This window comes from Mauremys mutica, chromosome 23 (genome assembly GCF_020497125.1).
Source record: "Mauremys mutica isolate MM-2020 ecotype Southern chromosome 23, ASM2049712v1, whole genome shotgun sequence".
Classification (NCBI taxonomy): Eukaryota; Metazoa; Chordata; order Testudines; family Geoemydidae; genus Mauremys; species Mauremys mutica.
The window spans coordinates 10,548,813-10,566,294 of NC_059094.1; the positions used below are offsets into that span (position 1 = coordinate 10,548,813).

The window sequence follows — 17,482 nt, forward strand, 5'->3', positions numbered from 1 at the left end:
CGCACTGGTCCCCGCGTCTCGGAGCACAAGCCACAGGACTGGTATGTAGCTGGCTCACACCCCGGGGGTGATGTTCTTAGCCCCAGCCCAGCCGGGGCGTCCCTCCTGCAGGCATCTCCCTGTTCAGAGCAGCTCACCCAGCCCTTCCGCTCCTGGGAGTGGGAGTCTCCTCTGAGCAGGCCAGGCTCTAAGTCATATGCTACCCTCGGCCCCCAGGGCTCATTGCCCTCATCTGGGGAAGCAGGTTACACCTGGTGCAGGTGACCCTGAGCTTCCAATCCTCCTAAAGGGCCAGCTCCCCCCGTCACAGCGAGGAACCAGAGTGTCTCACTGAGATGCTTGCTCAGGAAGACCAGTGTGAATCGAGCAGCAATCAGGGCCAGTATGGCAAATCCTGTTTCATCCACCCAAGCCCAGGGCAAGTGCTTCCTTTGGCCTAGGGAAAGCAGAACTGGACTCCTTCCGCCCAGCACGTCCGGCTGCCGCCCGCCCTCTCTCCGTGGAGCGGAGTTCCCATGGGAAACAGCTCTGCAATCCTGAACAGGGAAACCCCCCTGCCTCGCGGCGCCAAAGCAAGAATCAAAGGAGCCCAGCTGCTGGCCTGTGTGTCTGGAATGCAGCGGGGGGGGGGAGGGTGTCCCGAACTCAGACGGAGCCCAGGGAGACAGACATCCAGGGCCAGAGCCATCCCCGGTGTGAACCCCACTGAAGTGGGGCGGGGGGGGGGGGTTGGCCCGGAAAGTGAATTAAAATATTTTTACACCCGGCCCAAGGTTACAAAACGAGAGGCAGACGCTGCCGTCAACACGTCGAGCCAGCCGCGCTCACCAATTCCCAGGTGCTGAGTGGGAACGCTGCCTGACATAGACGAGATTTCACACCCCCACGGCGGGCGGGGGCTGCTAGCCCAGATCAGCGGGCGGGGGGAGGATGGAAGTATTGCTCATGTGGTATAGCGGGGGGGGGGCGAGGCACTGAAAGGGGCGGCCCAGTCGCATCCCCTCGAGAATCGGGGCTGGAATCCATTCCAACCCACTCCCGGCTTTGTGCGTTGGCAGCCCCCGGCGGCCTCTGGCAGAGCCGCTCAGTCTGTCATTCCCGGGCCCTTGCCCCATCTGACGCTAACCCAACACTAGCGCCCGCTCTCCTATCCGTAGTCGTCTTCCTCCACCTGCCCCCTTTCCAGCCCCACACCCCAGGCGGCTGGAAGCCCTTCTCTGCCCGCAGGGACGGCAGGCGGCCCCGACCCCCACACAGCCCAGCCATGGTCCCCGCCGGAGGGCAGGACTCCTACAGCCGGCTCCCCGCCAGGCCCGGAATCCAGGCGAGAGGAGCTGCCTCTTGCCAAGGACACGAAAGCATTGCAGGGTCTGGGGCCTAGGAAAGGGGAGGGGGTCGGCAGTGAAAGCTGCGAGAGCCAGACGGACGCTGAGACTCCCCACTAGCGGTGGGGGATGCTCCCAGCGCCCCAGAGAACAGCAACGGGGGTGCTATGCCTGGCTCTGCACCTCTCCATAGGGAGTTGCCCCATCTGGAAATATTCCCCCCCTTTGTAAACCCCTGTGAGCATCTGGGATGAGCAAATTCTGTCCAAGGGCCCGGGCTGCTCATTAGCAGCAAGGGGGATGAGCCCCCGAGGAGCCCCTGGGGGGCCAGGACTTTGACTTCAGGTGCTGGAGCTGGGACTCCCCACTCCTGTCTTGTTGCTGCCACCGTGTGGCCACATCCCAGAAGTGCAGGGGAAGAAAGCCCCGCCCCCCGGGCAACTCCAGGGTTTTTGACCCCACAGCTGTGACTCCGGTAAAGTTAGCCAGAGCCGGGATGGAGGGTTTGGGGCCGCAGGCGCTGAGGTGACAGACTGAGCTGCTGCTGAGCGGGAAGAGGGTTGATTCAGCCCTGTAAAAGCCCAGACAGATTTAACAGCTTCCGCTGGCGTGAAAATTCGGATTCCGGCTGGTCTACGAAGGAAAGAAAACTCCCAGGGCCAGATCCCCAGCTGGGGCAAACCAGGGCAGGTCCTTTGACTTCAGAGGAGCCGCACTGACTTACACCGGCTGCAAATCTAGCCCCAGAGCTTCCAAGATTCAGTACCTGCCCCTTTTCATCAGTATCTCCAGGCTTAGACTCCTTGCTCCATCCACTGCTAGGCAAAGCGACTGGAGCTTAGCAGGCCTGGGACAGGCGGCAGGAGAACCCAGCCTGCTGCTGACCTCGGTAGCTGGGATGCCTCCCTGGGAGTCAGCTCCAGACCAGTTCACCCAGGGCAGAAGCCTTTCAGATAAGGTGCAAGCCCGTGCCCCCTGCATTTCAAGAGGGGCCAGTGGCAGGCCCTGAGCGACGTGGCTGGGGGCTCTCCCGTGCTGTGTTCCACAACAGCTACCTGTGGCAAGGAGATTGCTGCGTTAGGCCCAATCGCTTTAAGATTGTGCAACTCTGCCGCTGCTGTTAGTGCTTTGAGATCCCCGATGACAGAACTGCAGCTGGGCTCCCCACCCACCTCCCGTCTTCCATGACTTTTCACATGGCTCAGAGACCCCTCCTCAGGCAGCTCCTTGAGTAGTCTAGGCTGGATTGGTGAAAACCGAAACCAAGGTTTCACTGAGGCTCCTAGACATTACTGCAATACACAACCAACCTCAAACCACACAGGGCCCACAACCACCTTTCTGCCATGCCAGGCGTCCCGACTCCCAAGCCCCACCCTCACCCCCAGCGCACACTACTGCTCAAGCCAGGGGCGGGGCGTTAGTCTGGAGAGGGAGATTTCGTTCAGACCAGCTAGAAAAGACGAAAGGCGCCGCAGAAGGCTCGGTTTGTGGCTGAAGGAACTGGAACCAGGCCTGGTTCTCAGCTGCATGAACACAGATTGCATGGCCGAGTCGGAGGAGCCCTGGTACCCAGACTGGGCCGTGATGGGCTCCCTAAAGATACTCAAAGACCAGAAAATTGTTAGATGTATTGTACTGTGCTACAATTTTCAAATTTGTATTTGAAAAGCAGCTGGCCAGGGTAGTAAAACAAAGCCGACGGCTCTAGGTTAGTCTCCCAATATTTCACAGGGCCCAAGAGACACAGAAAAACATTCCAAACGTTAAACCAAAGACCTCCCTCCTCTTCAGTGATGAGCCACACGAGGGGTTATCAAAACTCGATTTATTCCAAATGTTAAAAGTTTAGTTTCCTGCCTCTCTTCCCCACTCACCCTGCAAAATATTTTTAAATTCTTTTCTTTAAAAAAAAAAAATAATCAAAACTATTGTATGAGCCACTGTACAATTTCCCTGTTCCCTCCCTGATATTGCTATAACTTAACATCGAAAACGGTTCTTTGCAGAACCGCGGTTCTTATTCAAGGTGTTTGGAATGCAGCAGCAGCAGCAGAAGACAGAGTGGGAGAGGTGCGGATGGCCTGGCTAATTAGACACACACGCAATCATCCAGGGTATTAAATCAGGCTGGGTACTTGGAGTGATCTAATGCATAGTTGGAACAGGATTCTCTTCCTCCTCTTCAAGGCCTATGAAGCAAATTAAAACCTAACCGGGGAGGGTGGGGGAGACACGGGAGAGTACAAACAAAAAGCCATTAACAAAAAAGCGTTCTCTGGCTGCAAGTCTCCAGCGATGGATACAGGGAGTGAAGACCGGCTGGTTGCAATTCTAAAAGCAGGTGGACGTAAGAGGGCGTTAAGCAATGTGAAAATACGCCTCTTTCTAGCTCGTCTGCATCCGATAGGGAAATGGAACAATTTGATTAGACAAATGTTTTGCTCAGAACTTCACCCACCTGCAGGGTTTAGTCTAAGGCCAATGTATTCAAATGCAAAAGCCTGGGGTTACTCTTCGAAAGTGGCCCGATTTGCAGAGGTCTTGAGCACTCCCAGCTCCCGAGGGAGCTCAAGATCGCTCAGCATCTTTGCAGCTAAAAACAAGGCCAGCTACTTAGGAACTTAAACGAGGATTTTGGAGACTGGCTTCAGAGACTCCCGGTTGAGGAGTCTCAATGCTCAGGTGACATTAGAAATCCTCCCAGGAGAGACCAGAACGCTTCCTCCCACCTCTGTCTGCCCTACAACCCTCCCCAGGTTAGATCCTCTGTCTCTGGACCTTACGCTGCACTGAGGCACGTCCGCGGTGATCACACCGGCTAGTCATTCACGCAAGAAGCGGAGGGGAGGAGCTGGGACAGGGAGGGCCAGCCTCAGATATCTACAATAAAAAGAGACTTGGCCAACAGATACATAAAAGTGACTCAAATCACACGAGGCCCGTGGGAGAGCTCTAAGGAAATGGGACGAGGGGAAGACAGGAGCTGGGGGATTTGGCTTTCGGGTGCTGTGGACTTAAAAAGTTTGAGACACCTAAGTCCTGTTGCATATAAAGGGGAATGCCAGCGTGGCTGAGCCTGGAATTGTTTAAAACGGTGGGGAACCCACTTTGCCATCATGCTGGAACATCAGCTTCGGGGGCGACCAAGCAGGGAGGAGGCAGAGGAAGAGGAGGCAGCGAGCCCTGAATACGCCAGCAAAGCCGCACGCTTCCAGAGGGGAAAGGCGTCTGTGAAAAGCCACACTCCAGCCATGCAGACTCTGCCCCTGGGATTCGAGTAAGAGGCAGCTGGTGTCAGCTGGGGGGGCTTCCCCCCATAACTCTGCAGACAAATCAGAAGGTCTCAGGAAACGACCAGTCTCCCAAACCCCACCCCTGAGCCGCTCGGGGGGCCGTCCCCTGCGTTACTGCTGCACCATGGCTGCGTCATCAACTCTGCTCCTTGTCTCTGACCAGCAAGACGGTGTGCTGCCCCCCACTGGACACAGACAGGACGACGCGATTCTCCAGCTGCTTGCCAGTCATCTCCACGGGGCTCCAGACGTCCTCCTCTTCCCCTGTGCCCAGCTGGTAGTTGGTGCCCATTCCCCAAGCAAACGCTCGCCCTGAAAACAGACGGGGCAGACGCTGGAGGCCGTGCTGCGTGCCCGGAGCACGGCCCGCCCGACGCCGGAGGCCGTGCTGCGTGCCCGTCACACGGCCCGCCCGACGCCGGAGGCCGTGCTGCGTGCCAGGAGCATGGCCCACCCGACGCCGGAGGCCGTGCTGCGTGCCCGGAGCACGGCCCGCCCGACGCCGGAGGCCGTGCTGCGTGCCAGGAGCATGGCCCACCCGACGCCGGAGGCCGTGCTGCGTGCCCGGAGCACGGCCCGCCCGACGCCGGAGGCCGTGCTGCGTGCCAGGAGCATGGCCCCCCCGACGCCGGAGGCCGTGCTGCGTGCCCGGAGCACGGCCCACCGGACGCCAGAGGCCGTGCTGCGTGCCCGTCGCACGGCCCGCCCGACGCCGGAGGCCGTGCTGCGTGCCCGGAGCACGGCCCGCCCGACGCCGGAGGCCGTGCTGCGTGCCCGGAGCACGGCCCGCCCGACGCCGGAGGCCGTGCTGCGTGCCCGGAGCACGGCCCGCCCGACGCCGGAGGCCGTGCTGCGTGCCAGGAGCATGGCCCACCCGACGCCAGAGGCCGTGCTGCGTGCCCGTCGCACGGCCCGCCCGACGCCGGAGGCCGTGCTGCGTGCCCGGAGCACGGCCCACCCGACGCCGGAGGCCGTGCTGCGTGCCCGGAGCACAGACAGACCCGAGCGGGTCCCTGGGGCGAGGAAGGGAAGTGGTTTTCGAACCCAGCACTTGCGCGGGCAGAGCGTTAGCCTCCTATGAGCACTCGTGGTGCCAGGACTCAGCCCTGCGGAAGCGCCAGGGAACGGCGAGGCAGAAACTCCAGATTCATCCGGGCTTTTCCTCACAGGAAGGCTCCATTTATAAAGGGTATGGAAGTGAACCAGAGGTGGTTTAATACTGTACGTGGTTAATCAATTGCTGGGGGATCCACCAGGAAGCTCAGAGCCGCTTCTAACACCCAGTGGGCGTGTCCGGTTCCCCCACTGACCCTTTATAAACAGCCCCGTCGGAGAAAGAGATTTTTGCAGCATTTGCCCAGCTCGACCCGCGTGCAAACGGCATGCGGTGCCCAGGCGCCCGCCCTCTGGAGATTGCCTGCCACCCACCACCGGGGGATGTTCTGCAGAGGGACCGGATTGGTAACCGATATGGAGTCTTTCCCCTCCAGGTCGGTGGTTCTAATCCAGGCCAGGCAGCGACAGGGTTGTTATTAACCTCGCTGGCTGACGGCTGGGGGTCCGTAGCAATTCGACTGTCTCAGCTCGGCTCCCCGCGTACTGGTGTCTAGCCTGCAAAGATCTGCCTTGTCCACCCTCAGCAGAGCCAGGCCCCATAGTCACCCATTGCTCCCAGAGCCAGGCCCCCCAGCCCCCTCCACTTACCTTCCTGGGTAACAGCGTAGCCAACCGACGCCCCGCAGGCGATGGAGGAGACGCTTGGCAGCTCCTGGATGGGGGTGGGCAGGCTCTTCTCTTCCGCCCCTTCTCCAAGCCCTAACCGGCCGTACTCCGCCCGGCCCAGGCTGTAGGCTTTCCCTGGCACAGGCGGGACACGCAAGAGACTCATTACTCCTCGGGAGCAGAGACCACCCCGGATGCACAGAATTTACATCACCCGGGTACCTACCTCCGTCACCCCACATACATCCGGCCCCCCGCCAGTCAGAGCTGGCTAATCTCAGGCATTATTCCTTCCCCGTACTGCCCCGTGTGGAACCCGGCAGCCTGCAGACCGCGCCAGGCCAGGAGCCTGCAAACTGAGCCAGGGTGGGAGGACACACGATGGAGACCAACACCCGCTTAGATGCCAGGGGCCAAAGCCAAGAAGTTGCTCCTGGTTCACGTGTTTGCTCAGCCCCGTCCCACCCCCACTGCCAGCTAGGGAGAGACCAGCTGCATTCTTGGCTTTCTGGTTATTAGCAGCATCCAGGAGCATTTTGTGATTCTGTATTTAATGGAGACAACGTTGGGGCTGCGGCATGGTGTCCTCTCATTTACCAGAAAGGTAGCGCGGTCTAGTGGATTGTGCACTGGACTGGCACTCTGGAGACCCGGGCTCTATCCCTGCCCCTGCCTGCTGGGTGACCTGGGCAAGTCACTCCCCCTCTGTGCCTCAGTTTCCCCACCTGTACAATGGGGATAAGGACACTGACCTTCTTTGTAAAGCACTTGAGATCTGCAGGTGACAAGCCGGGTGTGATTCCCATGACTCTGCTAGGCAAGGGACCGAAAAGTCCCCCTCACATTCCCACCCATGGACTGTACTGAACATCCTTAGAGGGAGCCACAACCCACGTGCCAGCTCAGCGCTGACAGCTGCCCATGACCTCAGGAATGCCAAGGATCTGGGGCTCAATCGTCATCCCAATCCCAGTGCCCCACTCACCTTCCGAGTCCATGCACACCGTGTGGTGCTGGCCGCCCGAAAACCCCACCCAGGACTTGGTGGAGTTCTTGAACGACGTCAGGTTCTGGGGAGTGAAGCAGGGCTCGGTGTCCTGCGTCCCTGCAGGGGGGACAACGAAAGCCGAGGAAGTCAGAGACAGGTGAGCAGACACCCCCCCTCCCGCCCGCCTGTCACCCCCAAGCCCGCTGCAGGAGAACGAACGCACTACGGAATCCACGCTGCTTAGCCTGGGCGGGGACCATCAGGAGACAATCCAAGAATGTCCCACCTGTTCTGTATCTTGCAGCCATTGTTAAATGCACAGACCTGTGCCACGCAAACCCCCTGCTAAAACCAATGGGCTGGTAGGGTGCACCTGGGAGGAAGCGGGGGCTTGACAAGAGCCTGGCACAGTAAGAAATCCCCAGAGAGAGTCACCTCCACTGCTTCCAAATACGCCCTCCTGGAGGTCTGAGGAGCTGAAAGCAACCAGGCCACGCGTGGAGTTAGCAGCGCTGGAGGCCACAACCCAACTGCTGCTTAGGAGCCTTCTCCTCTACCCTGACTGTGCCTCGAAGCCCGGCTTCCTAGCACGTCAGGGGGCAGGATGCAAGCAGGCACCTTGCCTTACCGGCACCTTTCTTCTGCCACCAGGACCAGGCACACACGGACGGGACAGAGACCTGAGCAGGGCACAGGACCTACCGACTCCACGGGAGGCCCTGGCCACAGACACCTTCTCGCACTGAATTCAACGGGAGCTGTGGAACTGCCAGAAAATTCAGCCCTTGCCCAGCGCCCAGGTCCCTGCAAGGCGAAAAAGCACCCGGCCCCTCTGCGCCGTCAGGGGCGGGGATACTGCCCACAGAGGAGCTATTAAAGCTCCCGGCAGCTCGGCCACTTTTAGAAAGTTTTAAACAGAGCCAGAGCAGTGGGCGCACCCAGCTTGCTGGGACCCGGCTACTTAGTTTGGAGTTTTACGCTCGACTCAATGCTTGAACCCCCGCCTGGCTGGCGCAAGGGGCCGAGAGGAAGGCTGGTCCGCGGTCAAGGCGCTGGATGGGGCTTAGGAGACCTGGATTCTTTCCCCCGCTCTGCTACACACTCCCCACGCGTGACCTTGGGCAAGTCGCTTCGTCTCCCTGCACCCCCACTTCCCCCTCGGTGAGACGTGGCTAGCACGCCCTTTCTCCCCTCCGCCCAGGCGTCTGCCTGGAGACTGTCTCACTGTGTGCACGTACAGCGCCTAGCGCGGGAGCACAGACAAGTCCTCACCCAGCTGGTGGTAGTTCGAGAGGCCGAAGCCGTAGACGTGGCCCTCCTGGGTGATGGCGAAGGTGAAGTACGCCCCGCAGAAGGCGTCCCGGAAGCGCACCCGGCCCTTGCCGCCTCTCCCCTTGAGAGGGACGCGCTGAGGCACGAGCAGTCGTTCTACACAGGAGACGAGAGATCAGGCTGCAGCGAGGAGAGGCAGGGAGAGGTGCCCTCCCCATCTGGGGGTGGGGGGACGAGCCCGGCTGAAGCTGGCCAGCGCCCCCTCTTGGGGCCTTATTCTCCTGGGGCTCTGTGGGGTGGAAGCCCCACCATGGGCTCATCCGCCAGCATCCAGCCCTCCCCTGCCCTACACCAGGGACCTGGAGACTGAGCAACTCAAGCCGCTTGTCTAAAAAGAAACTTGGTAGCCCTCGCGGAGCCGGCGAGGGGCTGCCCCGTACCCTCTCCTCGCTGTCAGAGGAGTCAGCTTGTATGAGGGAGACGTGCCCACGCGGCCCGCCCTCCGGCAGCGCTGCAAACCCACCCCCCTGCCTCTGATCTAGCCTGTTTCATTGCCACCGCTGGCAAAGAATCACTCAGCCACCTCCCCGGCAGGACACCAGCTCCTCCCCCCAGCTCGGGACCGAGCGCGCCCACCGGCAACGTGGTGGGGGTGTCGCTCCCAGGGCGGGAGGGAGCATCAGCACTGTCTGTTTTAAAAACCCGCTGGGCAGCACGGTCCCGTGCCAGGGAGCTTAGCTCCGGTGACAGGACCCCGGAGACTGCAGCCCAGCCAGCTTCCGCGCCTCCCTGCCCAGCGAGCCCATGTCCCAGTCTGGCTCGGGGAGGACGTCAGCGTCTATACCGCCCCCCCCCAGCCCGTAGTGCCTTAGCCAGCACCGGCTCAAGGGGCCCCACCAGCACATTTCCCCCTCGCGGCGTCACGAGCGACTCACGTAAACCTTTCCTTCCTCCCCGGTTGGCAAAGAGCTCCGGCACCCGTCCCAGCTGGCCCTGCTCGCCACAGCCACACGTGTACAGGTCCCCGTCCGTGGTCAGCAGCACCAAGTGATCGTTCCCTGGGGGGACGGAGACAGGGCTAGCACCAACCGCGGGACGCCGAGCCCCTCTGCGGCGTGCCGGCCGCTGGTACCCCTGCCCCGGGCCAGCAGCACGGCTGGGTAACGCTGGGAGACTGCCGGAGAACAAACCTCGCACGTAAAGCGTTTACTTGGTAAGGGGTTTCACACCCTGCACGATCTCTGGGGCAGCAAGAGGACAGTTTCTACTGGCGCCGAACGCTAACTCCCTGTGTTATTTGCTACATTACCAACCACGGGCGCTAAGCCACCTCTCCCATCTGATCCCAACCCAAACATTGACTTCAGCTGCGTTCTAACCACCCCAAAACGGTGGCACCGGAAACATTAACACTAGAGTCACTGATCACTCCCCAGCTACGCCGTGGAAAAGTCCCTTACCTGCCCTGCCTCGGTTTCCCCACCACGGAGAGGGATAACACTCCTCCTCCGCACGGATTCGTTAGTTCCCATTTGCCAAGTACTTGCAGAGAGACTGCACCGAGAACTATTACTATGAACGGCCAGTCGGGGGCGGGTAAGAAAGGAGGGAAGCGCTGGGCTGGTGGAGGGGAGGGACCAGCCTTCTGCAGCTGGTAGAAAAAGATCAACTAATCCGGTTTATTCTGGGCCTGATTTTGTCCCGGCTGCCGGAGCAGGGTTAGTGGCTTGTCCGTCAGCCTGAGTCACCTGTGCACCGAGCCCTCGCTCACCTGAGACTATTTTAAGGACGGGCACCCCTAGCTGCAGTGGCACCGGAAGGGCACTCTTCTTCATGGGCTCCAGCAAACCGATGACTCCATTGTTATCCTGGACGGAGAGAGAGACGTTGAGTGGCAAAGCCCGGGACGACGCAGCAGAGCTCCCCGAGCCAGCGCAGCCCCCATACCCGGAAAGAGCCCCAGAGGAAGACCCTGCCGTCCTCCGTCAGCGCTGCTGTGTGACTGTCGCCGGCAGACACCTGCACCACCTTCTCCTGCAGCTCCACCGGCCCCGGGGTGGTCTCCGAGCCCTCCTCGGAGGTGTCGCGTCCCAGGGCGCCCTCGTCGTTGCAGCCAAAGGAGTAGATCTGGAAATGGAAACATCTCACGGTGGGAAAGGGACCCCGAACGAGGACGACAAAGCTGGTGCAGGAGAACCCACCTGGCTCTAACGACCACGCGCGGAAAGCAGCTGGCAAGGAGCCGCCAGCTCCCAGCCAAGGGGGACGGCTGCGTTATTCTCAGCTGGAGGGTGAGGGAGGTCGCCGCTTTCATCTCAAAGCACGTTAAAAGTTAGAGGCTTACAAGGAAACAGTCACTGCTGGGGGCGGGGAAGCTGGTGAGGAAGGGGGGGACTCTGGGCAAGCCCCCCTCTCCTGGAAGGTATTAAGAGACCTTTAATGTCCCTGCAGGACAGAAAAGACCGTGTGCTTTCCAAGATCTCACACAAGAGGATCTGCCTGGGGGGCACTGAGCCTACTCCCCCTTGATGCTCTCTGAACCCCAGACTCCGGTTACGGAGCCGCCTCGCTCTCCGGCGCAGAGCAGACCAGTTTGCCATCGACCCACGGCAGAAGTTACACGGAGAGGCTAGTAAGCAAAGAAGTCTAATTGCTGCCTTCATGGCACATGCCCCAAACGAGGGGGAAGAGAGCCCCACCCAGCCTGGCAAGTTTCTCCCTAGCAAGAATGAATGCGATTTGGTCAATCACAAGGAAGGCGGCAATGCAACCAGACGGAGGGGTCCCATGACGGAGCAGTGCTGTTCTACCACCGATAAGACCCGTGGCGCTGCTCACCACTGGGCCAGACACGATACGACGTTAACGGCCGGAGCTGTACAGCGACAGGTTCCCCCTGCCTGGCTCACGTCGAACCCAGGAATTTTACCAACTCACAGTTCCTTCGCTGCACACCGCAATCTGCTGCTCAGAGCAAGGGACCCCAGGGCAGCCCCCGCCCGACACTCTAAGCATCCAGGCTCTGACCAGACGGTCTGGAAGGTCAGAAGGCTGCGGAGCGAGATCACGGTAACATGCTGGCCCTTTAATCAGAGAGGCTCTGGAGCAAGGAACCTGTTTAAGGGTTCTGACCCACGGCCAGCTGCCTCTGCCTAACAAGAGTAATTAAGACGGCGCTTACAGTCCAACATGCGAGTCAATCTGCTCAGCGAGTCACCCCAATAAGCGCCCCCTCCTCCCGTTCGATTTCATGGCCTCGCTCCTTTCCGGCGATCGGACCCGGCTCAAGCTGCCGCATACTCACTTTGCCCGTCTCGCTCAGGCAGACGGTGTGCATCCCCCCTGCTTCTGCCTGCACGATCTTCTCGGGCAGCTGCACCAGGGCTGGCCTCTTCCTTTCCATCACATCCTCTCCCAGGCCCAGCTGCCCGACGTCCCCCTGACCCAGCGTCAGCACCAGCCCCGGCTCCGTCCGGTGTGATGAATGGCTGACTGGAGCACAGGAGACAGAGGGGGAAAGCACTTGATAAGCGAGAGGCCAGATTCACGCTCATGCGGTATCAGGGCAGGCAAGACGTCTTTCCCAAAGCTCCCAGAACAAGGGGCTGGCTCAGCAGCGGACAGCTACCGCGCTGGCCTTTCCACTGCAACCTGCGCTGAGCTGATGAGACCGACAGTCCCAATCCAGCCCTCCATCGGGCTCCGCCTACAATTCACAGGCACTGCAGCAGGTCAGAAGCAGGGCTGCGCATGGGGAAAGAGAGCCCAGCCCCTAGCACGAACCCCACGGGAGGGTTCATTTTAAGCAGCTGCAAGCCTGGACTCCTGGGTTCTCCTGCATCTGACTTGCCGACAAGGCCTTGGGCTAGTCAGCCCACACCCTGCCTTGCTTCAGAGTCACCATCCGTACAATGGGAATAAAACTCCCCCTCCTCCAAGAAGGGTGGAAAGATTCAGAGCAAACTGCTTTCAGATCCTGGGGGGCAGGTGCTCTAGATGTGCTTGGTGTCTTTATTATTTAGTCCAGGGTTTCTCAACCTTTTCGGGCTGGCAACTGCTTATCCTACATCAACATTTTTCACAACTCTCCCTCCCCCCCCCTTACATCTACTATTAAAGCGAGAGTCAAAAAAGACCCTAGCGACGTTAAGCCTAGATCATTTCTCGGCGTGCGAAGGAGGCGCTGACAGAGAATACTTGACTTTGAAGAGTAAGGCTGCAAGGGGAGTGAAATGATCTTTACTTTAGATTGTAATTTCGTCTATCGCATGCCGGAATGCCGTGAAAGAGTGAAAGCTGTTCACATGTAGTTAGAGTAAAGAAATCTGTCACTTCGGGGCAGCATCACCCAGCGTTCTCTGTGGTCCTCGGTGTCCTCCACACAAAGTGAACTAAACAACTAGAAAGCAACAGACCCTCTAATCCTAAGGCACAGCCAGAAGACACAGAAACCTCCCAAGCATGAATTGAAAATGGGACCTTTAAAAAAAAAAAAAAAATTAAAAGTCTCCCGCCATAAAGCAGAATCGCAAAGCGCAAACTCCACCCTCGCCATCCTTCCCTGTTGTTAACCTCACGCACAATACAAAAGAGAAACAACCCAAGGTGTGCAGGGAGTGGAGAGCTCTGGGAAAAAGGCAATTAACAGAACTGAACGCATCTGGAAGATGCCATTTCTGATGCTGAGCAGCAGCGAACACCCATTGAATGATCGGCAGGTTTTCTGGTTCTGTTTGCTCCCTAACAGCGAGAGGAAAAAGTCACTTTGGCCTTGTTCCCAATGGGATTTGTCCCAGTTGCAGCCATTGGTGTTCAGCAAAATGACACCGCTGCATCTGTTCAAACTCTAGTGTAGACGGACAAAGCCACAATCTACATCCATGGAGCAGTGATCCTGGTTCCAAGCGGGGATAAACTGTCCTGGCGCATATTGTGGCTTGAAGCTGTCTACCTAGGGGTCGCACCAGTGTGGACGCCCCGATGGCTGAAAACTGGGCAAATCCTCATTGTAGACAAGGCCAAGAATCGTCAGACTGGATCAGACTGTGATCCAACTAGTCCAGTACCCCGTCTCTCACACCAGCCAGCCTCAACGTTTCAGAGGAAGGTGCAAAACCCTGGGGAAAAAAAAGCCACTTTACCTTTAATCTTCTTCCTCTCGGGAGACCCTTCTTCTGGTGTCGGGCTCGTCTTTGCAGCGCGCTTTCCCGGCATATTGCTATAGAGCTAAACAATTGAAAACACTCCACGTTAAGACGCTCACTAACCCAGAGTCTGGGAGAAAAGCAGGAAAATTGCAAAGCACAAGCTTTGGAAGTGACACTGTTAAGTTCTCCCCAGTCCTCTCTTTTCTAAGTCACTGACGCTGGGGTTTTACAAGCGAGATGAAAGTGAAGTGGGAGTTGGGTGTCTAACTACCTTAGCCCACTGTTAAAATCCCACTGTGACACTAAAACCAACTGGAATTTTTAGGCTCCAATTTACTTTTCTCCATTCTACCCACTAATCCACCTCGGTTGCAATTGTGAACTCCCAGTCGTTCATCTTCAGGTCAAGGCCTCTGCTGGTAGATGAGATCAATTCAAATGGTCACTCCAAAATCCAAATTCCCTGCTCGCTCAGCTTTCAGCAGAGTGTTAAATGTGCTTTCAGAGGATAAGCAAAAGCTATTAGAAAGTCAAAGCCCCCAAGTGTTTCATGGCTCTGTTTCCCAGAAACGCTGCTTTCTAGTCCCTCGCCACAGGAGAGGTCAGAGACACAAACAGTCCTGAGTCCTAAAAATGCCCATTAGCCCATTACAACAGTCCATGAGATGTGAAAATCGCCATCTGAAAGCGTAGGAGGAAGATTCAGGAGGAAGGTGATGTTAAAGAACCAAACAGCCCACTACTTCAAGAGTCTACTTCTGCTTTCTAGAATCATATTTTTTGTTATAATTTTACGGCCTGATCCTACAACCCTATCCAAAAATAAGTGCCATCAGTGGTTCTCAACTGGGGTCCAGGGGCCCCTGGGGGGCCACAAGCAGGATTCTGGGGGTCCGCCAAAATAAATCAGAGAGCATGGCTGGCATTAGATTCACGAGGGCCCAGGGCAGAAAGCTAAAGTCCAAGCCCCACCAGCCGGTGCTGAAGCCAAAGCCTGAGCAACTTCGCTTTGTGGCGTGCGGCCCTAGGCAACTGCCCTGCTTGCTACCCCTTAACGCTGGCCCTGGTTTTTAATCTACTGGATATGCAGAAAAACAGCTGTGGTACAGGTGGGCCATGGAGTTTTTGTCACATGTTGGGGGGGCCGCAGACCAAAAAGGGTTAAGAACCCCTGAGTGCGATAGCACACACACACAAGCAAGGAATGTGAGAGGGAATCACTGGACTTTACCACCTTAACAAAAGCTTAACGTGACACTTCAGGATTTTAGGCCCAACATTTAGGGTGCATTTTAAAAAAATTTCAAAACAATATTTGTTGTTTAAAGAGGCCCAGGCAGAGTTGCCAACTCAAACACTGCAATATTGTGCTAGCAGTAAGAGACAAAGTGAAACTGACTAGAAATTCAAGCGAGCTTGGTCAGTCATTAAGATGGGCCATCTTAATTATCACTTCAAAAAGTTTTTTTTCCTCCTGCTGATGATAGCTCATCTCAATTGATTAGACTTTTCCTGTTGGTATGCATACTTCCACCTTTTCATGTTCTCTGTATGTATAAATATCTCCTGTCTGTGTGTTCCATTCTATGCATCCGAAGAAGTGAGCTGTAGCTCACGAAAGCTCATGCTAAAATAAACTGGTTAGTGTTTAAGGTGCCACAAGTACTCCTGTTCTTTTCTTGGTCAGTCAGTTTTCATTGCCCAGGCTAAGCAAAAAGCAGAATGTAAATAACGAATAAAGGGTGAAAAGGAGATTCACTTTTTCCAGTATTCTTAGTTTAACGAAGTAAGATGTTATTAGCAACACAGGTGAAGAATAGAAGGTTTCAATAATATAATGATTTTATGCTGCATCCCCTTTCATGTCTGTAAAGCGTTTTGAGACCCCCAAGTATAAGGTTATATACGCAAAGTGATCTACTCCAAGACACCAGCACCATTTTAGCTTGCTTGGTGTCTTCCATGGAAAATCTGTTCTCAAGTTTACTAACTTGACTACGCGAGTTCCATACACCACAAAAATCATGCCACCCACTGCTGAAATGCAGCTATATCTGGGGTGGAACGTGGCCAAAATGCTTCCTCCGCAGTGACCATTATTTGAAAAAAACACTGTGCAAAAAGAAAGCGGTTCAGATGGCACGTGGAGAAGAGCAGGAGTAATCCAAGCTCCGAAGATGCAACAAGGAAGTGCAATGCAATGTGCTCGCCCGGCCCTCCTACCTTTGCCCACATGCGGAGTCATTGCTGGATGACACCCTTAGGACGAGGCGGGCGAGGCAGCCTCTCTTACTGCACCTCACACACCTTGTCTCGCTAATATCCTGGGATCAACAAGGCCACAACCACCCGGCCTCCAGCCCTGGCAGCGCCGCCCCACAGCCTCCTTTCGGGAGACACCCAGAGAATTACACACGCCCCCTCCCAAGCTGCAACCCCCCCCCCCAGGAATTAACCCCCCGCTCCGCTCTGCAGGGACAAGGGACAGGTCGGCACCCGCTGGCACCGGAGCCCCCCTCCTCCCTGGCACAACTCCCCGCGCGCGGCGCTGCACGCTGGCAAGGAGCGCGAGCTGCCCCTCCCCCCGCCCCGGGTTTGAAATTCCCGCGCTGGCCCGGGCCCGCAGCGCCGAGCTGGAGGAAGGGGGGGAGGGGGCTGCGCGAGCGGCTCCCGGCGAACGTTCGGGGCGCGCGGGCGGACACTCGGCGTTCCACGCGTGGAACCTTCGGACACAGCCGCGCGGCGGCGGCCACGTGGGGCCGGCCCAGGCCTCGCCGCCCCCCCCCCCACCGGGGAGGGGGAGCCTCAGAGCCCGGAGGCGGGGATCGGTCCGTTCCCCCCTCCCCGCCGGGAGCCCCGCTGCTACCCCGGGCCCGGGGGGGGGGGTGGGAAGCAGCACCGGCGCGCTCACCTCCCTGCTGCTCCGCCACCCCGGCTGGCCCGCTCCGTCCTCTCTGCCCCCCCACCCCCCTGCCGCCGGCGCATGCGCGAGGAGCGCCCCGGCGAGCGGCAGAAAATGGTGCTAGCGACCCCTGCTGGCCACTGCGCGGAAATGCCCCGGGGCGGGGGGAAGTCGGGGTGCATTGGGGCCAGGGCAGGGGGCCGTGCGTGGGGCAAGGGGCGCGGTAACGGCCCCGGTGCGGCCCGCGCTCACCCCCGGTTGCAGCGTTGCGGGGCATAAGCAGTGTCAGTGGGACTCGCTCGGCGGAGGCAGCTTTGCAGCTCTGACTCTGTGCGCCCCCAATTCTGCAGCTGGACCGGCAGCCAGACCTCGCTGGAGAACCGCGGACAGACCCCAAGGTCCGCCCCAGGGGCAGGATCTGCTTCGTGCAGATGCAGTTGCAGCCGCGGGCAAATTCTGCGCACACGCTTAACTTTAGGCTCCTGTAGTTAAACTCCAGGGGACACACAAGACATTAAGCGCATGGCCAAGTGCTTACAGGATTCACTGTGCATGTAACCAGTAACCAACCTGTACTGCAAAGAACTGCCGTTATTCAAAGGGATGGACTTCAAGAATTACAATTTTGCTGGCTTGTGTTGCTTGTCAGCTGTTTACCATGTTGTAACTTCTAATCAATGTCATTTCCCCAAGCCCAGTGCTGCAGTCCCCAGGGCCGGAATGCTGAAAAGGAACGTTTCTTTTTTTAAAATGCTCCCACTGGAATTTGGAAACATTTACATTATTTTTATCACTCATAGTGCTGTAGAAACATTAACTAGTCTCAGAGG

The 17,482-nt window shown here is 57.9% G+C and overlaps 1 protein-coding gene across 2 annotated transcripts; it reads right to left on the bottom strand.

Moving 5' to 3' along the window:
• Positions 1-3,144: 3,144 nt before the first annotated feature.
• On the bottom strand, positions 3,145-16,713 carry RCC1 (regulator of chromosome condensation 1). 2 transcript variants are annotated; one of them, XM_044998008.1, is made up of 10 exons: positions 16,662-16,713; positions 13,745-13,829; positions 11,908-12,095; positions 10,551-10,730; positions 10,375-10,471; positions 9,539-9,661; positions 8,604-8,759; positions 7,329-7,448; positions 6,326-6,478; positions 3,145-4,933 (listed from the first exon to the last, which is right to left on the bottom strand). In XM_044998008.1, the coding sequence occupies exons 2-10, from the start codon at positions 13,815-13,817 to the stop codon at positions 4,758-4,760; spliced, it is 1,266 nt and encodes a 421-aa protein (XP_044853943.1). In that variant the 5' UTR covers positions 13,818-13,829; positions 16,662-16,713; the 3' UTR covers positions 3,145-4,757. The 2 variants fall into 2 exon arrangements, with proteins under 2 accessions (XP_044853943.1, XP_044853942.1); XM_044998007.1 differs by lacking the exon at positions 16,662-16,713 and adding an exon at positions 15,974-16,105.
• Positions 16,714-17,482: the final 769 nt, after the last annotated feature.